This window comes from Mastigoproctus giganteus, chromosome 8, assembly GCF_048544385.1.
Source record: "Mastigoproctus giganteus isolate SK-2022 chromosome 8, ASM4854438v1, whole genome shotgun sequence".
NCBI lineage: Eukaryota > Metazoa > Arthropoda > Arachnida > Uropygi > Thelyphonidae > Mastigoproctus > Mastigoproctus giganteus.
The window spans coordinates 6352746-6370084 of NC_143582.1; the positions used below are offsets into that span (position 1 = coordinate 6352746).

The following is a 17339-nucleotide window of genomic DNA, read 5'->3' on the forward strand; positions in this document are numbered from 1 at the left end:
GTAATAAATGAATGTAGCATGAACCAATTTTGTGTAGAATGAGGATGTCTCTGTTTCACACAGCCTGGTTGCCCATTGTCTATTTTAATTTTAACATTGAATGAGAAGACAAACTTTTTAATTAATTGTAGTAATTAGCTGATTAGTAAAAAAAAAGTGGTATTCTTGAAGGATCTGAAAGATTTTCTGGATTGCTTTCTGTGAGGACATGTCATAAATAGAGGATGACACAAATAAGAGATAACTAAATAATAAGATGGCCCTTAGGCCTGGTGTAGCCATGTGGTCAGGAGCAAGAGTGCAGTAGTACATTTTCTTTGAATGGACTGTGGTTCAAATTCATGTGACTGCTAAATACAGTTAACAATTCATGATTTATTGTAAACTTCACTGACATCTATGGACATGGTAGTATTACAGTTTGTTTGGTGCATTATGGCCATAGATGCCGATGTGCCTAAAAATTCTCCCCAAAAACAAACAATTTTACAATTTGTTACATAAGTTATGAAATATGTTGAAAATTCTCTCCATTAGTTTCTGTCATTCATATTTTTTCACTAAACTTCAGATAATTTTCAAAATTTATTGAAGAATTTAGTATTGGAGATATTTCCTTCTGGTCCTTAATTGTCTGTGAGTAGTTTTGGTTACTTCCACAAGTAAAAATGACAAATTGACAGGTCAACTTGTGATTGTTACTTATGGAAGTAAAAAATTTTGAGGAACTCTGAAGTGGCACAAGAAGTATGGGTAGTAGAGTCAGGTTGTTGGAAATAACCTTGAGTTTATTGTGACTGTTGACACATTATGGCCTTGGTAGCACATGTGCCATAAAGCCCTTAAAACAATAACAGTGTGACATTGTAAAATTTGTACCACCAGAATTAAAATGATATACTATTTTGAATTTGTAGTGTCATTAAAAAATATAGGACAAGTGAAATGCTCTATATTTCTTGATGCCATCATAGATGAAATGCATGAAGCTCTCACTTTTTGATCATGAATCTGGAGAGGTCATTTGAATTTTTGGTGTTCCATGAAGAGAGTTTGGGAAATAGCATACCCTAATTATTAATTTTCATCATTGAAGAATGCTGTAGTTTCATTCATCAGGTTTTGCTTGAATCAGTAGCAAAATGCCATGATTTTTTTCAAATTTAGTTGTAATTCATGGATAACATTTATCTTATGTCTTTTAAAACAAGGCTGGCGATATACTCTTCCACAAGTCTTCCTGTAACCAGTCTGCTGTTATTTTAAGCATCTACAGAGATCTTCAGACAATGCATGGTCCACTTAACAGCTTTTAATTTCTCGTGACTTACCAGACTAATCTGACCCATCATATCGCCCTGTATATTCAATATTAGTATATTTTTTCTATAATGAGAAAGGTGTTAATAAGATAATTAGTTCACATAGTAAAAAAAAATTATTTTGTATTATAGGTAGTCGATCTCATATCAAAAGCTATTGGTGACTTCATGCAAGCAGAATTTTTAGAGGAGCAGGATAATCTAGGAAATCCCATTCCCACACCAGGAATGAAGGTTGATGATTGGGAAGAGAAACATTTCCTCTGGAATGGTAGTTTGATGGCTCGTAGCTGTCAAGCTACTTTAGAGCTTGCTGGACATAATGAAACAGTACAGAAGAAAGGTTTTGAATTTGGCAAAAATATTGGTCTTGCTTGGCAGGTAATGATTTAAGCTTTCCTTCTTAAAGAAAACAGCATTATTTTTGATTTTAGTCCATTGATGTATCTGTACCACTTTGTTTAATTGTAAAGTGCTTCAAATTTCACTGAACCCCAGTTTATATTGTTAATTTAATAATGAAACTAGATATAAAATTTGTCTGTTCGTGCTCAGCCAGATTTTCATTGTAGAATCTGAACTAAAAACAAGTTTTTAGTTATACTCAGCAATGTATTATAGTATGCTGGCTACCAATCAGTATTTTGGGATAAAAAGAGAGAAATAGTTTAAAGTGATTGCAATTTGAAATATTTTTCTTTATTCTGACACTATATGGACAAAACATATTTACACTTGAGTATTTTTGTAAGTTTGAATTTTCATGGTGCCAACAATTTTTTGATTAGGAAGATGGAAGTGACTGTTAGCTTCATGTGCATATTAAATTTATGACTGTGATGTTTTTTCATTTTCAGCAGAATTAAGCAAGTGTCAACTTTCTGAAGCCCACTTTTAGTTGTATTTTCTGAGTGGAAGCATGCAAACTGTTTTGTAGTAACTACAAATGGGTCTGTTGTACTGGGATCCATGGTACAATGAAAATAACGATAACGTATAAACCCAATAAAATATCTTTAATTATAAATACTTTGTAACTTTCGAGAAAATTGTCTCTTTCTCAACAAATTTGAAATTTGAACTTAACGGATACAGTTATGCGTGCAGTAAGGCATGTGAAGGCACATTATTCAATCATTAAACTAGCATTCATTGTTGCTGCACGGACATGTGCAGTTTTCCGCATGTGCAGTTTTCCTCCAGCGCTTGTCGAGGCATAAAACAATTGTCTCTAAGATGGGGGGCAGTCTCATGCCTTTGCAGCGGTTCATGGCTCTCGAATTGCTCAATATATTGAGTGACTCTAACCATAGGCAGTGGTGAAAGTGCCGGGAGTTGTCTATTATTTCATAGTCTCGCTTGGGATTGAGGTCGTGGTGGGTAGCCCAGAAGTGTTCTGCTATTGCGGACTGGTCGGTCTCGGCAAGGCGGATTACTCTGTCATGTTCTGTAAGGTGGCCTTGAAGATGTCTCAAAGTCTCTCCTACGTAGCAGCTGTCACAGTCTCTGCAGGTTATGTGGTATATGACACTGCTGCTTAAGAGAGTGGTGATGGGGGTCTCTACACTGGAGACCAGAGAATGTAGGCTTCTACCAGGCAACTGTATGCATTTTATGCGGTATTCCCTGAGGATTTTTGAGATCCCACGTGGCACGCCTGGATAGTAGGGAATGTAGGCGGTAGGTATATTGTCCTGGGTTGGTGGTCTTGGATGGACTGTGAGCTCTTGTGCTTGCAATAGGCACTTGTCTAGTACGTGCATTGGGTAGCCACAATTGATTAAGTCTGTCCTCACATGAGAAATCTCGCTGCACCTAGCTGCATCTGTGCTGGAATGGCTCCAAGCTCTGGAGAATAGAGTGCGGGCAGTGCTGTTGAGATGACTGGGGGCATGGCCGGATCTGTAGTTTGTGAATTGTCTGCACCACATAGGCTTATGGTATACTGAGGTTTCCATGTGTGGGCCCACATTTTTACTAGAACATCCAGGAATGGGAATGATCCGTTAATCTCTAACTTTAGAGTGAACTGGGTGAACCCAGACAGGGAATTGAGATATTCTAGTAATGTTGCTTCAGAGCCACGTGGGATGACGGTGACGATGTCATCAACATATCTGCACCATGTTGTAATAGGTACAGGTGGGTTCAGGAATATCTGTTCTTCCATGGCGATGTTGGCTACTACGGAGGTGCCCATAGCAGTGCCATGTACTTGTTGGTATACCTTCCAAACAGAACATCACTGTCTACTGACGACATCTGTACCGCCCTCAACCTGCGCTTGTCAAGCAGCAGCTTCACTTTTGAGGATTCCATATACCAACGAGTACATGGCACTGCTATGGGCGTCCCTGTTAGTTCCGTAGTAGCCAACATCGTCATGGAAGAATTGGAAGAACAGATATTCCTGAACCCACCTGTATCTATTACAACATGGTGCGGATATGTTGATGACATCTTCACCATCATCCCACATGGCTCTGAAGCAACATTAAATATCTCAATTCCCTGTCTGGGTTCATCCAGTTCACTCCAGAGTTAGAGGTTAATGGATCACTCCCATTCCTGGATGTCCTAGTAAAACGTGTGGGCCCACACCTGGAAACCTCAGTATACCGTTAGCCTATATGGTGCGGACAATTCACAAACTACAGATCCGGCCATGCTCCCAGTCATCTCAACAGCACTGCCCGCACTCTATTCTCCAGAGCTTGGAGCTATCCCAGCACAGATGCAGCTAGGCGCAGCGAGATTTCTCGTGTGAGGACAGACTTAATCAATTGTGGCTACCCAATGCACGTACTAGACAAGTGCCTATTGCAAGCACAAGAGCTCACAGTCCACCTATAGGCGCCTCTGTAGGCAGGTGGGAAGGAGCAGCAGTGCATAGCACACGCTTCTTGATTAGACCGGGGTTCAAGCCCGTCACCACCAAATACGGAGGATGCGGAAAGGTCAGGGAATGACTACCGCATATCCCGGAGCAATATGGCCTTAGTTGCTAATGCTCCTAAAAACCAAATAACAAACAAACCATATGCAGTACTTTACATTTGTCAATGTTAAACTTCAGTTGCCACCTCTCAGCCCATCTGCTCAACTTTTCTAGATCCTGTTGCAGCTGTCTACTACCATTAGTGTCATTAACAACCCTGCTGACCTTTGTATCATCTGCAAACTTGAACATTAAGCCTGGTATACCATCATCATTATCATTAATAAATACAGACAACAGCAATGGACCCAACACTGAACCCCGGGGGACTCTACTAATAACATTAGTCGGTGAAGAGCAGTGTCATTTGATTACCGCTCTCTGTCTTCTCCCACTCAACCATCCCTGTATCCATAGCAGCAGTTTGCCTCCAATGCCACACTGCTCCAATTTGTGCAGCAGTCTTCCATGGGCAACAGTATCAAAAGCCTTTCTAAGATCCAAATATATGATATCAAAATTATTCCCTGCATCCAGTTCCTTTGTGACCACATCGTAGTATCCACTCACATTGGTCAGACAAGACTTCCCCTTAACAAACTCATTCTGTGTCTGAGCTATAACTGAAGTCTAGTCTGGATGATCCTGCAGTGCTTCTTTAACTAGTGCCTCCATTAATTTCCCTGGAAGTTAAACTGACAGGTCTGTAATTACTTGTGTCACCCTTTGATCCTCCTTTGTGAATTGGGGTCACATTTGCACATCTCCAGTTGATGGGTACTTCCCCTGAATCAATGGAAGCTCTCATAATTATGGCTAAGGTTTGCTTACTTCCTTTAATATAACTGGATAGATCCTGTCCACCCCGGGTGCTTTTCTTATTTTTATTTTTAACAATTTCGCCTTCACGTTGCTCTCAGTTATTACAAAATCACCTCATTGAGTGCTAGAGTTTAATTCACCTCTGGCATTCTCCTTCCTGAATAACTTCTTCTGTGAATGTAGATGCAAAATACTCATTTAGTTTGTTAGCTACCTGAGCAGGATCATGAACAGTTGAACCATCGATATCAAGTAGACCAATCTGATTCACCCCCCTTAAACATTATTAACATTATTGAATGATTTCATTCAAATTATATCTGTCAATCTGTTCTTTCTTTTAAACCCTTAAAGCAGATGGCAGTAGCTACTGTTTTTTTTTCCAAATTCACCTAAAACCCACTGAACTAAATTTACCTTTTTATTCATACCATCTGTTTACATTTTTTTGGAATAGTAGTTCTAATTATTGACATGGCAAAAATGAAAGATATAGAAGTGATACCTGTTTAAAAAGAGGAAGTATCTTGTAACATCATTCTCCTGTTTCATAATAGCCATTGTTGCTAATACGCCAAAAAAATCTTAAAAAAATTTATTCCTGTGTCATGCCCATCTACATACCAACTATATGTAAATATAACTAACAACCATAACTAAATGAATGTTGACATTTTTGGGATTATCATAAAGAATAGAAAAAAAAAATTAAGTATTTAAAACTCCAAGTGTAATTGAGATTTAAACATACATTTTTACATCTGATTTATATGGGTAATTCCATCATTTTAAATGTTTTAATTTCATTTTAGGTTCATTCTGATCTTCAGATATTCACAGATATTTATCGTCATCCACCTGGGACTGCTTTTGACCTTACATCTGTTCCAGTTATTCTTCATCTTGAGGAAGATCCTGATTTATTACATTATATTCGCAGCAATGGTGCTGATTCAGTGGCCAAGTTGGACTTCAAAATGGTGACTACCTCATTGTTTTTGTATATAGTAATTTTTATTACTTGCATGCATCTAGTTTTTTTTTTTTTTTTTGTTTTTATAATACATATGTAAAAGCCATTAGAAAGAGACTCAGAGAGGACATAAGAAGATTTAACACAAGAAAAGTAGAACAAACGTTAAGGGAAAACAAAGGATTTAAATCAGCAGCCATGAGCAGTAATACAGAAAGACAAATGATACTGAAACTGAAGAATAGCAATGGTGTACTTATAAACAGCAGAGAAGGCATAATTCAAATAGCAGAAGACTACTGTAGAGAATTATACAAGGAGTGAGGGAATGATGCCAGCAGTGAGGAAGATGGATTGCAAAATAGCAACATATACGACATACCTGATATTCTTTCTGATGAGGTAGAACATGCATTGAAGAAAATGAAGAATCAGAAAGCCCCGGGGGAAGATGAAGTTACTGTAGAGTTGTTAAAATTGAGAGGAAGAGACATAACACAAAAACTGGCAAGGCTCTTCACAAAGTGCATTAGAAAAGGTGTGATGCCTAAGCAGTGGAATAATGCAATCATAGTTTTGCTCCATAAGAAAGGAGATAAATCAGAAATTGGAAATTATAGACCAATTAGCTTGTTATCCCACATCTACAAGTTGTTCACAAGGGTCATTACTAACAGATTAGAAAGAATACTTGATGAGAATCAACTGAAAGAGCAAGCTGGCTTTAGGACAGGATTCTCAACTATGGATCACCTTCACGTAATATCACAGCTAATGGAGAAAGCAAATGAATATAAAACACCATTATGCCTGGCATTTGTGGATTATGAAAAGGCATTTGACTCCATACAGCATAAGGCAATGTTTCGGGCACTGGAAAGACAAGGCATAGATACCCCATATATTATGATTTTGAAGAAAATATATGAGAGTGCTACCTCCTTTATTAGACTAGACAAAGACAGTAGGAAATTTAAAATTGAGAAAGGAGTTCGACAAGGAGACACATCTCCGAAGCTGTTTACTGTTGCCCTTGAGGAAGCTTTCAGATTAGACTGGTCGCAGAAAGGAGTCAATGTGAACGGAGAGTACCTAAACCATTTACGATTTGCAGATGACATTGTGGTCATAAGCCACGATCCCAAAGAATTAGAAGAAAGGATTTTGGACTAAAGATGAATATGGCTAAAACAAAAGTAATGATGAACAAGTATGCCACAGAAAGGGAAATAATGATTGAAGGAGCAGTAATTGAAAAGGTGGAGTCATATACTTATCTGGGACAAGTTATTAGCTGTAATAATGATAAATGGCTGGAAGTCAAGAGAAGAATAAATTTTGGATGGATAGCATTCAGTAAATATAGTCACATACTGAAGAGCAATATCCCAGTTTGTCTGAAACGTAAAATAATGAACCAATGTATACTCCCCACCATGACTTATGGAAGTGAAACTTGGGCACTCACCAAAAGAATGGAAGATAAGCTGAGAACTACACAGCGAAGAATGGAACGAATTATATTGGGAATCACACTGTTAGATAAGAAGAGAAACACATGGATTAGGCAGCAAACTCAAGTAAAGGATATTCTTATCAAAACTAAAGAAGTAAAATGGTCTTGGGCAGGACACATAGCTTGAAGACATGATGACAGATGGACTATGTAAATAACAGAATAGTACCCATTAGGAGCTAGAAGAAAACCTGGAAGACAAAGGCGGAGATGGATAAATGAAATTCATGAGTTTTTGGGTAGATGGATGACCAGTGCTCAAAACAGAAGGAACTGGAAAGTCGCTGGAGAGGCCTTCATCCTGCAGTGGATTGAAAATGGCTGATGATGATGATGTAATGCTTTATCTGACCATATTGTATGTCTATATATAACAGTGTTTCTGAATTTGCTAGGGCTCCCAAAATGGGAGCCCCCGGCAAATGATGCATGGATGCAAGTTTGTACAAACACAGCCAAAAATAAAAATAAAATAACTTTTCTGGCTGAAATCAAATTTTTGCACATCTATTCGTACAATAACTGTCCTTTTTCAACTTAAATTTATGTTCTCTTATGTGCTTTTGTCAATAAATCATAAGGATGCCATCAGTATATAGTTTACTCAATCCCATTAAATCTTTAAACACGTCACTCAATTCTTGCATGTACCTAGTGTCCAGTCACTGTAACTTATAGAGCTGAATTTTTTTATGATAAAAGTACCCTTTTGTTTCTTTTGAAATAATCTTGTTGCTTTACTCTGCACTCACTCTAACAGATCTGCACCCCTTAAAATGGGACTTTCAGACCTGTATGCGGTACTCAAAATGGGATAATCATCCTAACCGTGGGATAATCATCTCCTTGGGCTGAGAATTGGCAATTGCCAATTCTCAGCCCATCTGCCTAACTTTTCGAGATCTTGTTGCATTTGCACACCCTAATTACTGTCATTAACTACCCTGCCAACCTTTGTATCATCTGCAAACTTAGACATTAAGCCTGATATGCCATCATTGCTATCATTCATAAATGTTGAAAATAACGATGGACCAAGAAGAGCCTTGGGGGTGGGCTCTACTAATAGCAGCCCTAGATGAGCATTTCCCATTTATAATTATTTACTGTCTCCTACTGTGCAACAATCCCTTTAGCCATAGCAGTAACTAGGCCCCAATACCACATTATTCCAATTTGTGCAGTTGTCTTTCATCTGGAATAGTGTTAAAAGCCTTACTGATGGCAAAGTATATGATGTCAAAATTTATTTTTTGGACCAAATTCCTTTCTTACTCTGTCATATTAGTTAATCAGATTGGTCAGACAAGATATCTTAACAAATCTGTGCTGTGATTTCTCTTTAACTGCATTTCTGTCAAGTTGATCCTGCAATACTTCTTTAACCACTGGAAAGTTTGACTCTCCTATTATAAGACATTTTGATTTGCTGGCCCACTCTGTTTGTCTGTATAACTCTTCATTGTACTCATCACAGTCATTTGGCCTACAACATGCTCCTACTCTCATATTTGTTTTTCCAGTGTTTATATCATGCCAAACTGTCTCAATGTTGCATTGGCCACCTTCATCAGTTGGATGCACTGCTTTTGATTTTTAGTGCTTCTTATTGAAGCACTAAACCCCATAACTCCATTTTATCCCCTTTTGTCCTGTCTGTCTTTTCTGTACCCATTGTATTCACCATATTCAAATTGTGCATTTTTATGTTTGAGTGGGACCCATGTTTCTGATGTTTCTACGATGTCCACATTTGATGACTTCACCAGTAGTTAAAGTTAATCCATTTTTTTTTTTTTCTCTACTTCTAACATTTGTTTACAAGCAAGTGTATGTATGTCTGATTTTGCTCTTAGTAACCCTAATGTAGCCCATGTATTTAAGCAAGTCCTATGAGAACCCCAGCATGCTTATAAGATTTTGCTTTCTAGGCTGTTGCATGTGTAATAGAAACAGTGCAAGGATTACTTTCATGTCTTCTTATGGCTACTGTTAATCTATTAGTTTATATATTGCCTGATTTATGAAGTGCAACCTACTCTTATTCATAATTTGAACACTATATGGAAATATTTTGCTATTTATATCCTACCTCACTTCCTCTATGCATCACTAATCTGGTATTTCATCTTGAAATCCACTCTTTAGCCTATCATGATGACTGAATATTTTCTCTTCAGATGGTTAAATGCGAAGCTTGGCCATCCTGTTGTGTTATTTCAACATCAATTCAGTGTTTTGTAGCTCTGATTACTGGCTAAAGTAACCAAGCAATAGCTGGGACTTTCTTCAGTAGTGAATTCTGCCTGAGATTACTAGAGCTGGTCCATATTTTCAGTGTGAACTCTCCAGAACAAACAGATTTGATTCTTCATTCATCAGCAACTCCATCAAGCCAGCCACTTCCCTTGATCTTAACCCTGATCTGGAGTCACGACAAGGTGTACATCAAAAAATATTTTAGATTCATTCATATAACACTCTTAACTTTTTCAGACTTTTTATCTCCGGTTTCATTGAGCCTGTTACATTTTTTAATTTTATTTTATTCGTTTATTAAAACCATATTTACCTATTTTATATTAGTGTTAGCAATGGCAAAGGATGCAGGAAAGCAAGCATATTATAAAGCATCAGCCAAAAAAAAAAACCTGCACAGTGCATCCATCCATATTCTACAAGAATTTGTCTAGTTCTTTCTTGAATTTATTCAAACCACCCACTTTCACAACAACAGATGGAAGTTTATTCCACAATCAACCACCCGCTGGCTCAAAGCAAACTTCTGCACATCTATCCTGCAACCATCCTTCTTCAATTTCAATTATGTCCTCTCATTGTGTGCAGTCTCAGCGAGAGGAAGAATGCTGTCAACATTTAGCTTACTCAATCCACTCAGGACTTTGAACACCTCAATCAGATCTCTCTGCAGGTGCCTAGTTTCCAGATGCTGCAGTTTGCAGAACTGAAGCTTTCCTTGGTAAGCGTGCCTTATTGCCCAACCTGATTGCCCTTCTCTGCAACTATTCCAGCAGATCTACATCCGTCCTAAAGTGAGACCTTCAGACCTGTATACAGTACTGAAGATGCAGCCTGACTATTGCCTTGTACAAAAGGATAATCACCTTATCCATGCTAGCAAAGTTTCTGTATTTCATTCACAAAACCATGAGCTGTCCTGACTGGCTGTATGCACTGTTCAGTAACTTAATATATGATTTTATTATTACCCTAGGTCTTTTTCATTTTCCAACTACCCTGAGTGTAGTAGCTTACAGTTGGTATGCTAATCTGTGCTTACTGCTACCCGTATTCAGTAGCTTGCATTTGTCAATGTTAAACTTCATCTACCATTTCTTAGCCCATTGACCTAATTTTCCTATATCTTTTTGCAGTAGCTCACTTTGATTGCTGTCATTAACCACCCTGCCTACCTTTCTGTCACCTGCAAACTTAGACATTAAACCTGATATATTTTCATCTATATTATTGATAAATATCGAAAACAACAATGAGTCCAGCACCGAACCCAGTGAACTCCACTAATAACATTAATCCATGAAGGGCATTATCCATTGATAACCACTCTGTCTTCTCCCACTCAACCATCCCTTTATCCATAGCTGTAACTTGCCCTTTATCCCACATTGCTCCAGTTTGCACAGAAGAATTTTATGTGCAACAGAATCAAAACCCTTCATGAAATCCAAGTACAGTCAAACTTGGTTATAAAGAGCATGGAAATAAGATCATGACTGTAATGAGCAAAACGCTATAATGATTTTAATTTACATGCATTTCCCCTACAATTTCTCACTGTTATAATGAGTGTACTACATGGATATACCGTACAAATTTTGGTAACTATACAAACATTCTTAATTGCTTGGGTAGTCAAAAATACCCAATTCTTGGAATAGACAAAAATACCCAATTCTTGGAATAGACAAAAATGAAAGGGGTGACTTAGCTTTTATGACCCTGCATTGGATTAGGGACCAGTTTATGACCTAACCATGTCCCTTCGGGGACGGAGGCTTACAATAGCGCATTGGGGTTCTGTTTGTAATTTTTATGGCCACATTATCCTATTTGCCAATTGTTTGTATTTACTGAACCATAAATTTATTTTGGGACTTCTAAGAATTTTGGAAATGATAATTGTTTGTATGCAGATCACTTTGCTGTCATTTCAAAGTAAAATCAGTTAGAATCAGTAAAATCAGAACTCTTCCTTTGGAAACATGTTTACTAACAAAAGAAAGTCTCTCTCGATTCATGTAAAAAGTAGAAATTGTTCGTGAGTTAGAACGTGGTGCAAAATATGCTGAAGTGTGTAAAAAAAGTTTTCTTTGTCCTCTTCAACAGTATTGACATTGTGGAAGAATAAACATGTTTACATGTCGGCACTGGAAAATAACATAACCGGAAAAATTTTTTTTTAAAAGTGAGAGGTTACAAACATCGATGAAGCAGTGTTTTATTGACATTTGTAAACAAACAAAAATTTTTAGATTCATAAATAAAAAGACTAATTTTTTTTTTTTTTATGAAAATCCCAAACACGAAAGGTATCAAAACCTATAGTACTTAGTACCGTGCATGGGTTGAAGGAGAAGTATGGGGAGAGGGGGATGCCCGAAACTTTGCTCTAGAGACTAAACATGGGTTTCACCACTTCAGGCCTCCAATAAGCAAAGTGGTGGTATTTCACCGGTTGATGAAAGTCATCTACCACCTACAAATTGAAATCGCGTTTATTATTAATTAGTATTGTTTTTGATTACAGAGAAAATTTGTTTAGTATTGAGTATGCATTTTAAAATTACAGACAAATAAATTGTGTTTAATATTAAGTGTGTTGTAGTTTATACAAGTATATTAGTACAAATAACATGTAGTATATACTTATATTATTTTTTTCTTTCTAATATTTCTTTTGTTTTTTGAATCTACCTTTTTATCATTATTGAGAATTTAAAAAAAAAAATAGATTAAAAAAATAACCATTACTTACTGTATCACTGATATGGTAAGTAATGGTTATAACAAGGAAATTTTGTTGATTCCTTGGTGCTTGTTATAACCAAGTTCGACTGTATGTGATATCAAAATTATTATTATTTTTTTTTTTTTGCATTCAGTTCCTTTATTATGGCATCATAGTATCCAATCAGATTGGTTATACAAGACTACCCCTTAAATCCATGCTGCTACTGCATTATAATTATTACATTCCTGTCTAGGTGGCCCTGCATTACTTCTTTAATCGGCGACTCCATTATTTTCTCTATAGCAGACATTAAGCTAACAGGTTAATAATTAATATTATCACCTTTGATCCCTTTTATGAATTGGAAATACATTCACACATATTCGGTCCATAGATACCTACACTGAATCCCAGGATTCTGTGATAATTATGCCTAAGGGTTTACTTACCTCCTTTTTGCCTCCCTTAATATAATTGGATAGATTCCATCCACTCAGGCTCCTTTTTTATGTTTGGGTTCAATTTTTACTCTACTTTCCTTTCATTTATCACAAAATCATTTATCTCTCTCTTAAGAGTTTGATAAACTTTTGGCATCTCCTTCCCTAAAGAATTACTCATGAGTTAATGTAGATTCAGAATACTTCAGTTTATCAGCAACCTTAGCAGGGTAGTCAATGGTTAATCCATCCACATCAAGTGGCCCAATGTGATTCAACCCCTTCCTTCTACTGCTAATATAAGCATAGCAGTCTTTGCTGTTTTTCTTTGCCGGAGTAATCATAATCTGCCTTAGCTTTCTTAATCTCCTTTGTGACTCATTTGCAGACTACTTTATATCTACCACAGGTTTCTGTATCACTTGATAATTTATATGCATCAGACATTTTTCTTTTTGCCACAAGTCTCATTAGTTCATCTAACATCCATTTAGGTCTAAGCTCTGAACAGTATTCTTAGTTGGTATGAAAAGCCTCTAGTAGCTTCTGTGATTACTTCCCTGAATGCTTCCCTTTTAGCATTTGCTGTTGGTATCATCATCATTTGGTCCCACTGCATAGAATTTAAGAGCTGTCTGAGACCACTGTAGTCACATTTAAAAAAGAAAAAGCCTTTCCCTTTACCCTTGACAGTACTTATATCTTTAATTCAATTCCACATTAGTACACTGTGATCATTGCCAACCAGTAGGTCTTTTACCTGCTGGTTCTTAAAGCACAAAGAGTCTCTGCTGATAACCAGATCAAGAGTATTGCTTCCTCTTGTTGCCTCTGTAACATGCTGCTGTAGAAAACAGTCATACAATAAATCTACAAAAGTCTTGCTAGTGTGTGAGTGACCAATCCACAAATTCCAGTCAACATCTAGAAAGTTAAAATCTCCCTTTGTAAACATTCTTATTTGCTAGCCTACTCTATTCCTCTGTATAGTTGTCTATTCATCACAGTCATTAGGCTTAGAGCACACTTCTACTGTTATTTTGTTTTCCCAGTGCTTATGTCACAGCAAACTGACTCAACATCACACTGGTCATCTGTGTTGAGTGGATGCACTGCCTTAGATTTAATATGCTTCTTAACTAAGAGCATAACTTTCTACCCCTCCTGTCTTCTCTGTCCTTCCTGTATACATTGTACTGCCCATATTCAAATTCTTCATTGCTTATGTCTGACAAGCACTAAAAAACATCAAGAACATCACCCACCCAGTCGTGAAAAGAATAGTCAGCTCTTTACATACCTTATCAGAACTTGGGAAAAACATACACTTCTGCTGGGTCCCAGGACATATGGCAATTCCTGGAAATGAACTAGCGGACAATGCTGCCAAATTAGCTCACCTACCATCCGAGAACAAGTGGAAAGTGCCTCATCAAGACTATCGAACAATAATCCAGGAAAAATGCATGTGCCAATGGCAGTTATCATGGGAAAATCAAACTAACAATAAGCTTCTAAATATCAAGCCAACCCTTGAGTGATGGCCTTCCAGCTTCAGTTCAATCCGACATCAGGAGGTAATATTGGTTCGTCTGCGAATAGGTCACACAAATATCACTCATGGTTATCTTTTAAGAGGAGAGATACCCCCTCAATGTCATCACTGTAATACAATGCTCTCAGTGAAACACATTCTGGTTGAATGCACAAAATATACAAGAGAACGCCAGAATCTTTGCACTCCAGCCACAACAAAAGATCCTACACTTACCTCACTTTTAAACAATGAAACAAATGTCTCAAGCATTTATAACTTTCTCAAGATGATTAAAGTATATCACCTCCTTTAGTTAGTTAAAAAAAATTACTTTCTGGTTCCTTTTTTCCATTTTCTCTATTTGAGAAGAAATGGCATGCATAGTTACCATATGTAGGCGCACTTGCCATAGTTGCCAATGCGCCCGATAAATCCTGAAACAAACAAACAAAAAAAAAAAGCTTATGTCTGAGTGACACCATGTCTGATTTTCTGATTTTGCAGAATGTCTGCATTTGGTGACAACCAGTACTTAGGCTTTACTTAACCAGTACTTTATGGTAACTAAGAGTAAGAACATGTGCATGTATATTTTCAGTGCCTTAGTGTACATGCAAATATACATGCACATGTTCTTACTCTTAGTTACCCTAATCCTTAGTTTCTCTAATACTAGCCTATAGTAGTTACCCTATATTTTATTATTATCACTTAAATTATGTAAACCCCTCTAGTTTGGCTCTACCAGTGTATTACCCTTACTTTATGGGATGACAGTAAATGATATATATATATATTTTTTTTTTAATTTTTAATTTTTTTTTATATATTTATTTGTATTTACTTGTTTATCTCAGTGTAACAATGAAGTATGAGAAGTTTATGATTTAATATTAAAATTATTTAATTTTCACAGTGGGGAGAACTAAATATATTTATTTAGTACAAATCTTATTCTAATAAATAAATGTCAGTATATCCTTTGTATGGCTACTGTGATTGGAGGACTTTCAACTTTATTGTAACTTTTATTTTAGCAGATATACTACCACAACAGCTAACAATAAGCTATGTATTTTTTTGGGCAGCACATGGACTTGATCTCACAGTGTATGTGCCAGTGTCTGTATGTTAGGATCATATCCTATGTTGTCAAACATGTCACCAAAATCAGTGGCTCTACTGGTAATTTTCTTTATTCAGTTTCTTAGTAAGGAGTTTAAGGAATACTCTGTTTTTTTATGATAAATGTGTATCATATTTTGTGGGTTTTTTATCTTTCTTACTAAACTGCCATAAGTAACAGTGCCTGAGTAATCATTGCATCTAAGAACTATGATAACATTCATTGAATGCTGATCACAAAACACACACACACACACACACACACACACACACACACACACACACACACACACACACACACACACACACACACACACACACACACACACACACACAGAATAAACTTCCAATTTCATATCCTCTAGTTTGATGCCTTTTTGATCTTGAATGTTTTTCAAGCTGGCATGTTTTTGAACCAAACAATTAACTTTACAAGGATTGCATTTGAAATTTGTAACTATTTTGATGCATGTTTGTTTCTATATTGGTTATTTTCACTAAGATTGATTATCGATGGTAGATATGGGCAAAAGTTTGGGATATTTTTGAGTTCAATATCCCTGCACTTCTGCTGATATAAGTACAGTTGTAATTAATGGCTGTTTGGGGGGGGGGATTTCTTGTGTTAAGGTTAATTAAGTATACATATATTACATTAATATTTTCTGTTTACTTTCTAGTTGCATTCCACAATATGCCATGGCAGTGGTGTAGAAAAAGCAAAAGCTTTATTAGACTCTTACGCAGAAAGTGCAGAAGATGTTCTGAATGACTTTGGAATTTCAGATGCCACTAGAGCCCTTGCTAATATTATTCATGCTCTTAAAGAATAAAAGACTACTCCTTTTAAAGAAAAGTGAGCTTGTATTTGCATATTGAAGTGCCCAGTATTGGAGGTGCCTAGAATTTTAAAAGACATAAGGTGCCCAGGTATACTAGTAGTTGTGCATAATTTGTTATATCTTGTTATTTTACTTTGACAGTTGTTGAACCTTTGTTGATATAAATGTTGTAGAACTTTTTTATGAGATAATATCTCCCCAAAAAGAGAACAATTTAAATTGATTTTTATTGGAGTTTTAATATAATGGAGTCTCAATTATTTGAAGTGTAGAAGACTGGAGTATCTTTAATGAACATGACATTGGTTAATATGAAAATCTTACATTGTTAGTGAAAATCATGTATTTATTATATCTGCCTTTCAAAATTCAAAATTGATTGACTTTTTTTTTTTTTCTGTCAACAGTATTCTGCTCTGCCACCTTTTCATTTCTAGAAATGCTGATTAAACTAAACCATCCAGAATTACCATTTATGTATGTGTCAGTGAAGAATGTGTTGCAGGTTAAGTATCAAAAGAATTGAAAAAAAAAAAAAAAAAATTGGCTTCTTTAAGATAAACTGATGTTTCATCAGTTTATCTTAAAGATAAACTGATGACTATCAGACTGCCTGGCTTTTACCTCACAACACTAAACCAGATAAGATGCATGTACCTATCCAAGGTAACCGAGTATGTATACATATTAGGTTAGGCTCAATGAAGGTTCTTACTGTAGTAAAGCTGAGCCTCTACCATATGGCAGAGAGGTTGGTAACTGTCAATTGGTTGTTGGTACGTGTGTGTGGTCTACAGGTCCTACTTGTTTGGCGTACAGAGCATTTTAGTG

At 36.5% G+C, this 17339-nt stretch overlaps 1 protein-coding gene across 1 annotated transcript in view; it reads left to right on the plus strand.

Moving 5' to 3' along the window:
• LOC150081225 (all trans-polyprenyl-diphosphate synthase PDSS2-like) overlaps window positions 1-16499 on the plus strand; it is a 42687-nt gene extending 26188 nt beyond the window's left edge. The window contains exons 3-5 of the mRNA XM_090379436.1: window positions 1455-1703; window positions 5895-6062; window positions 16347-16499. Coding sequence (XP_090235562.1) covers window positions 1455-1703; window positions 5895-6062; window positions 16347-16499 — 570 coding nt within the window. The remainder of the gene's footprint in view (window positions 1-1454; window positions 1704-5894; window positions 6063-16346) is intronic.
• Window positions 16500-17339: the final 840 nt, after the last annotated feature.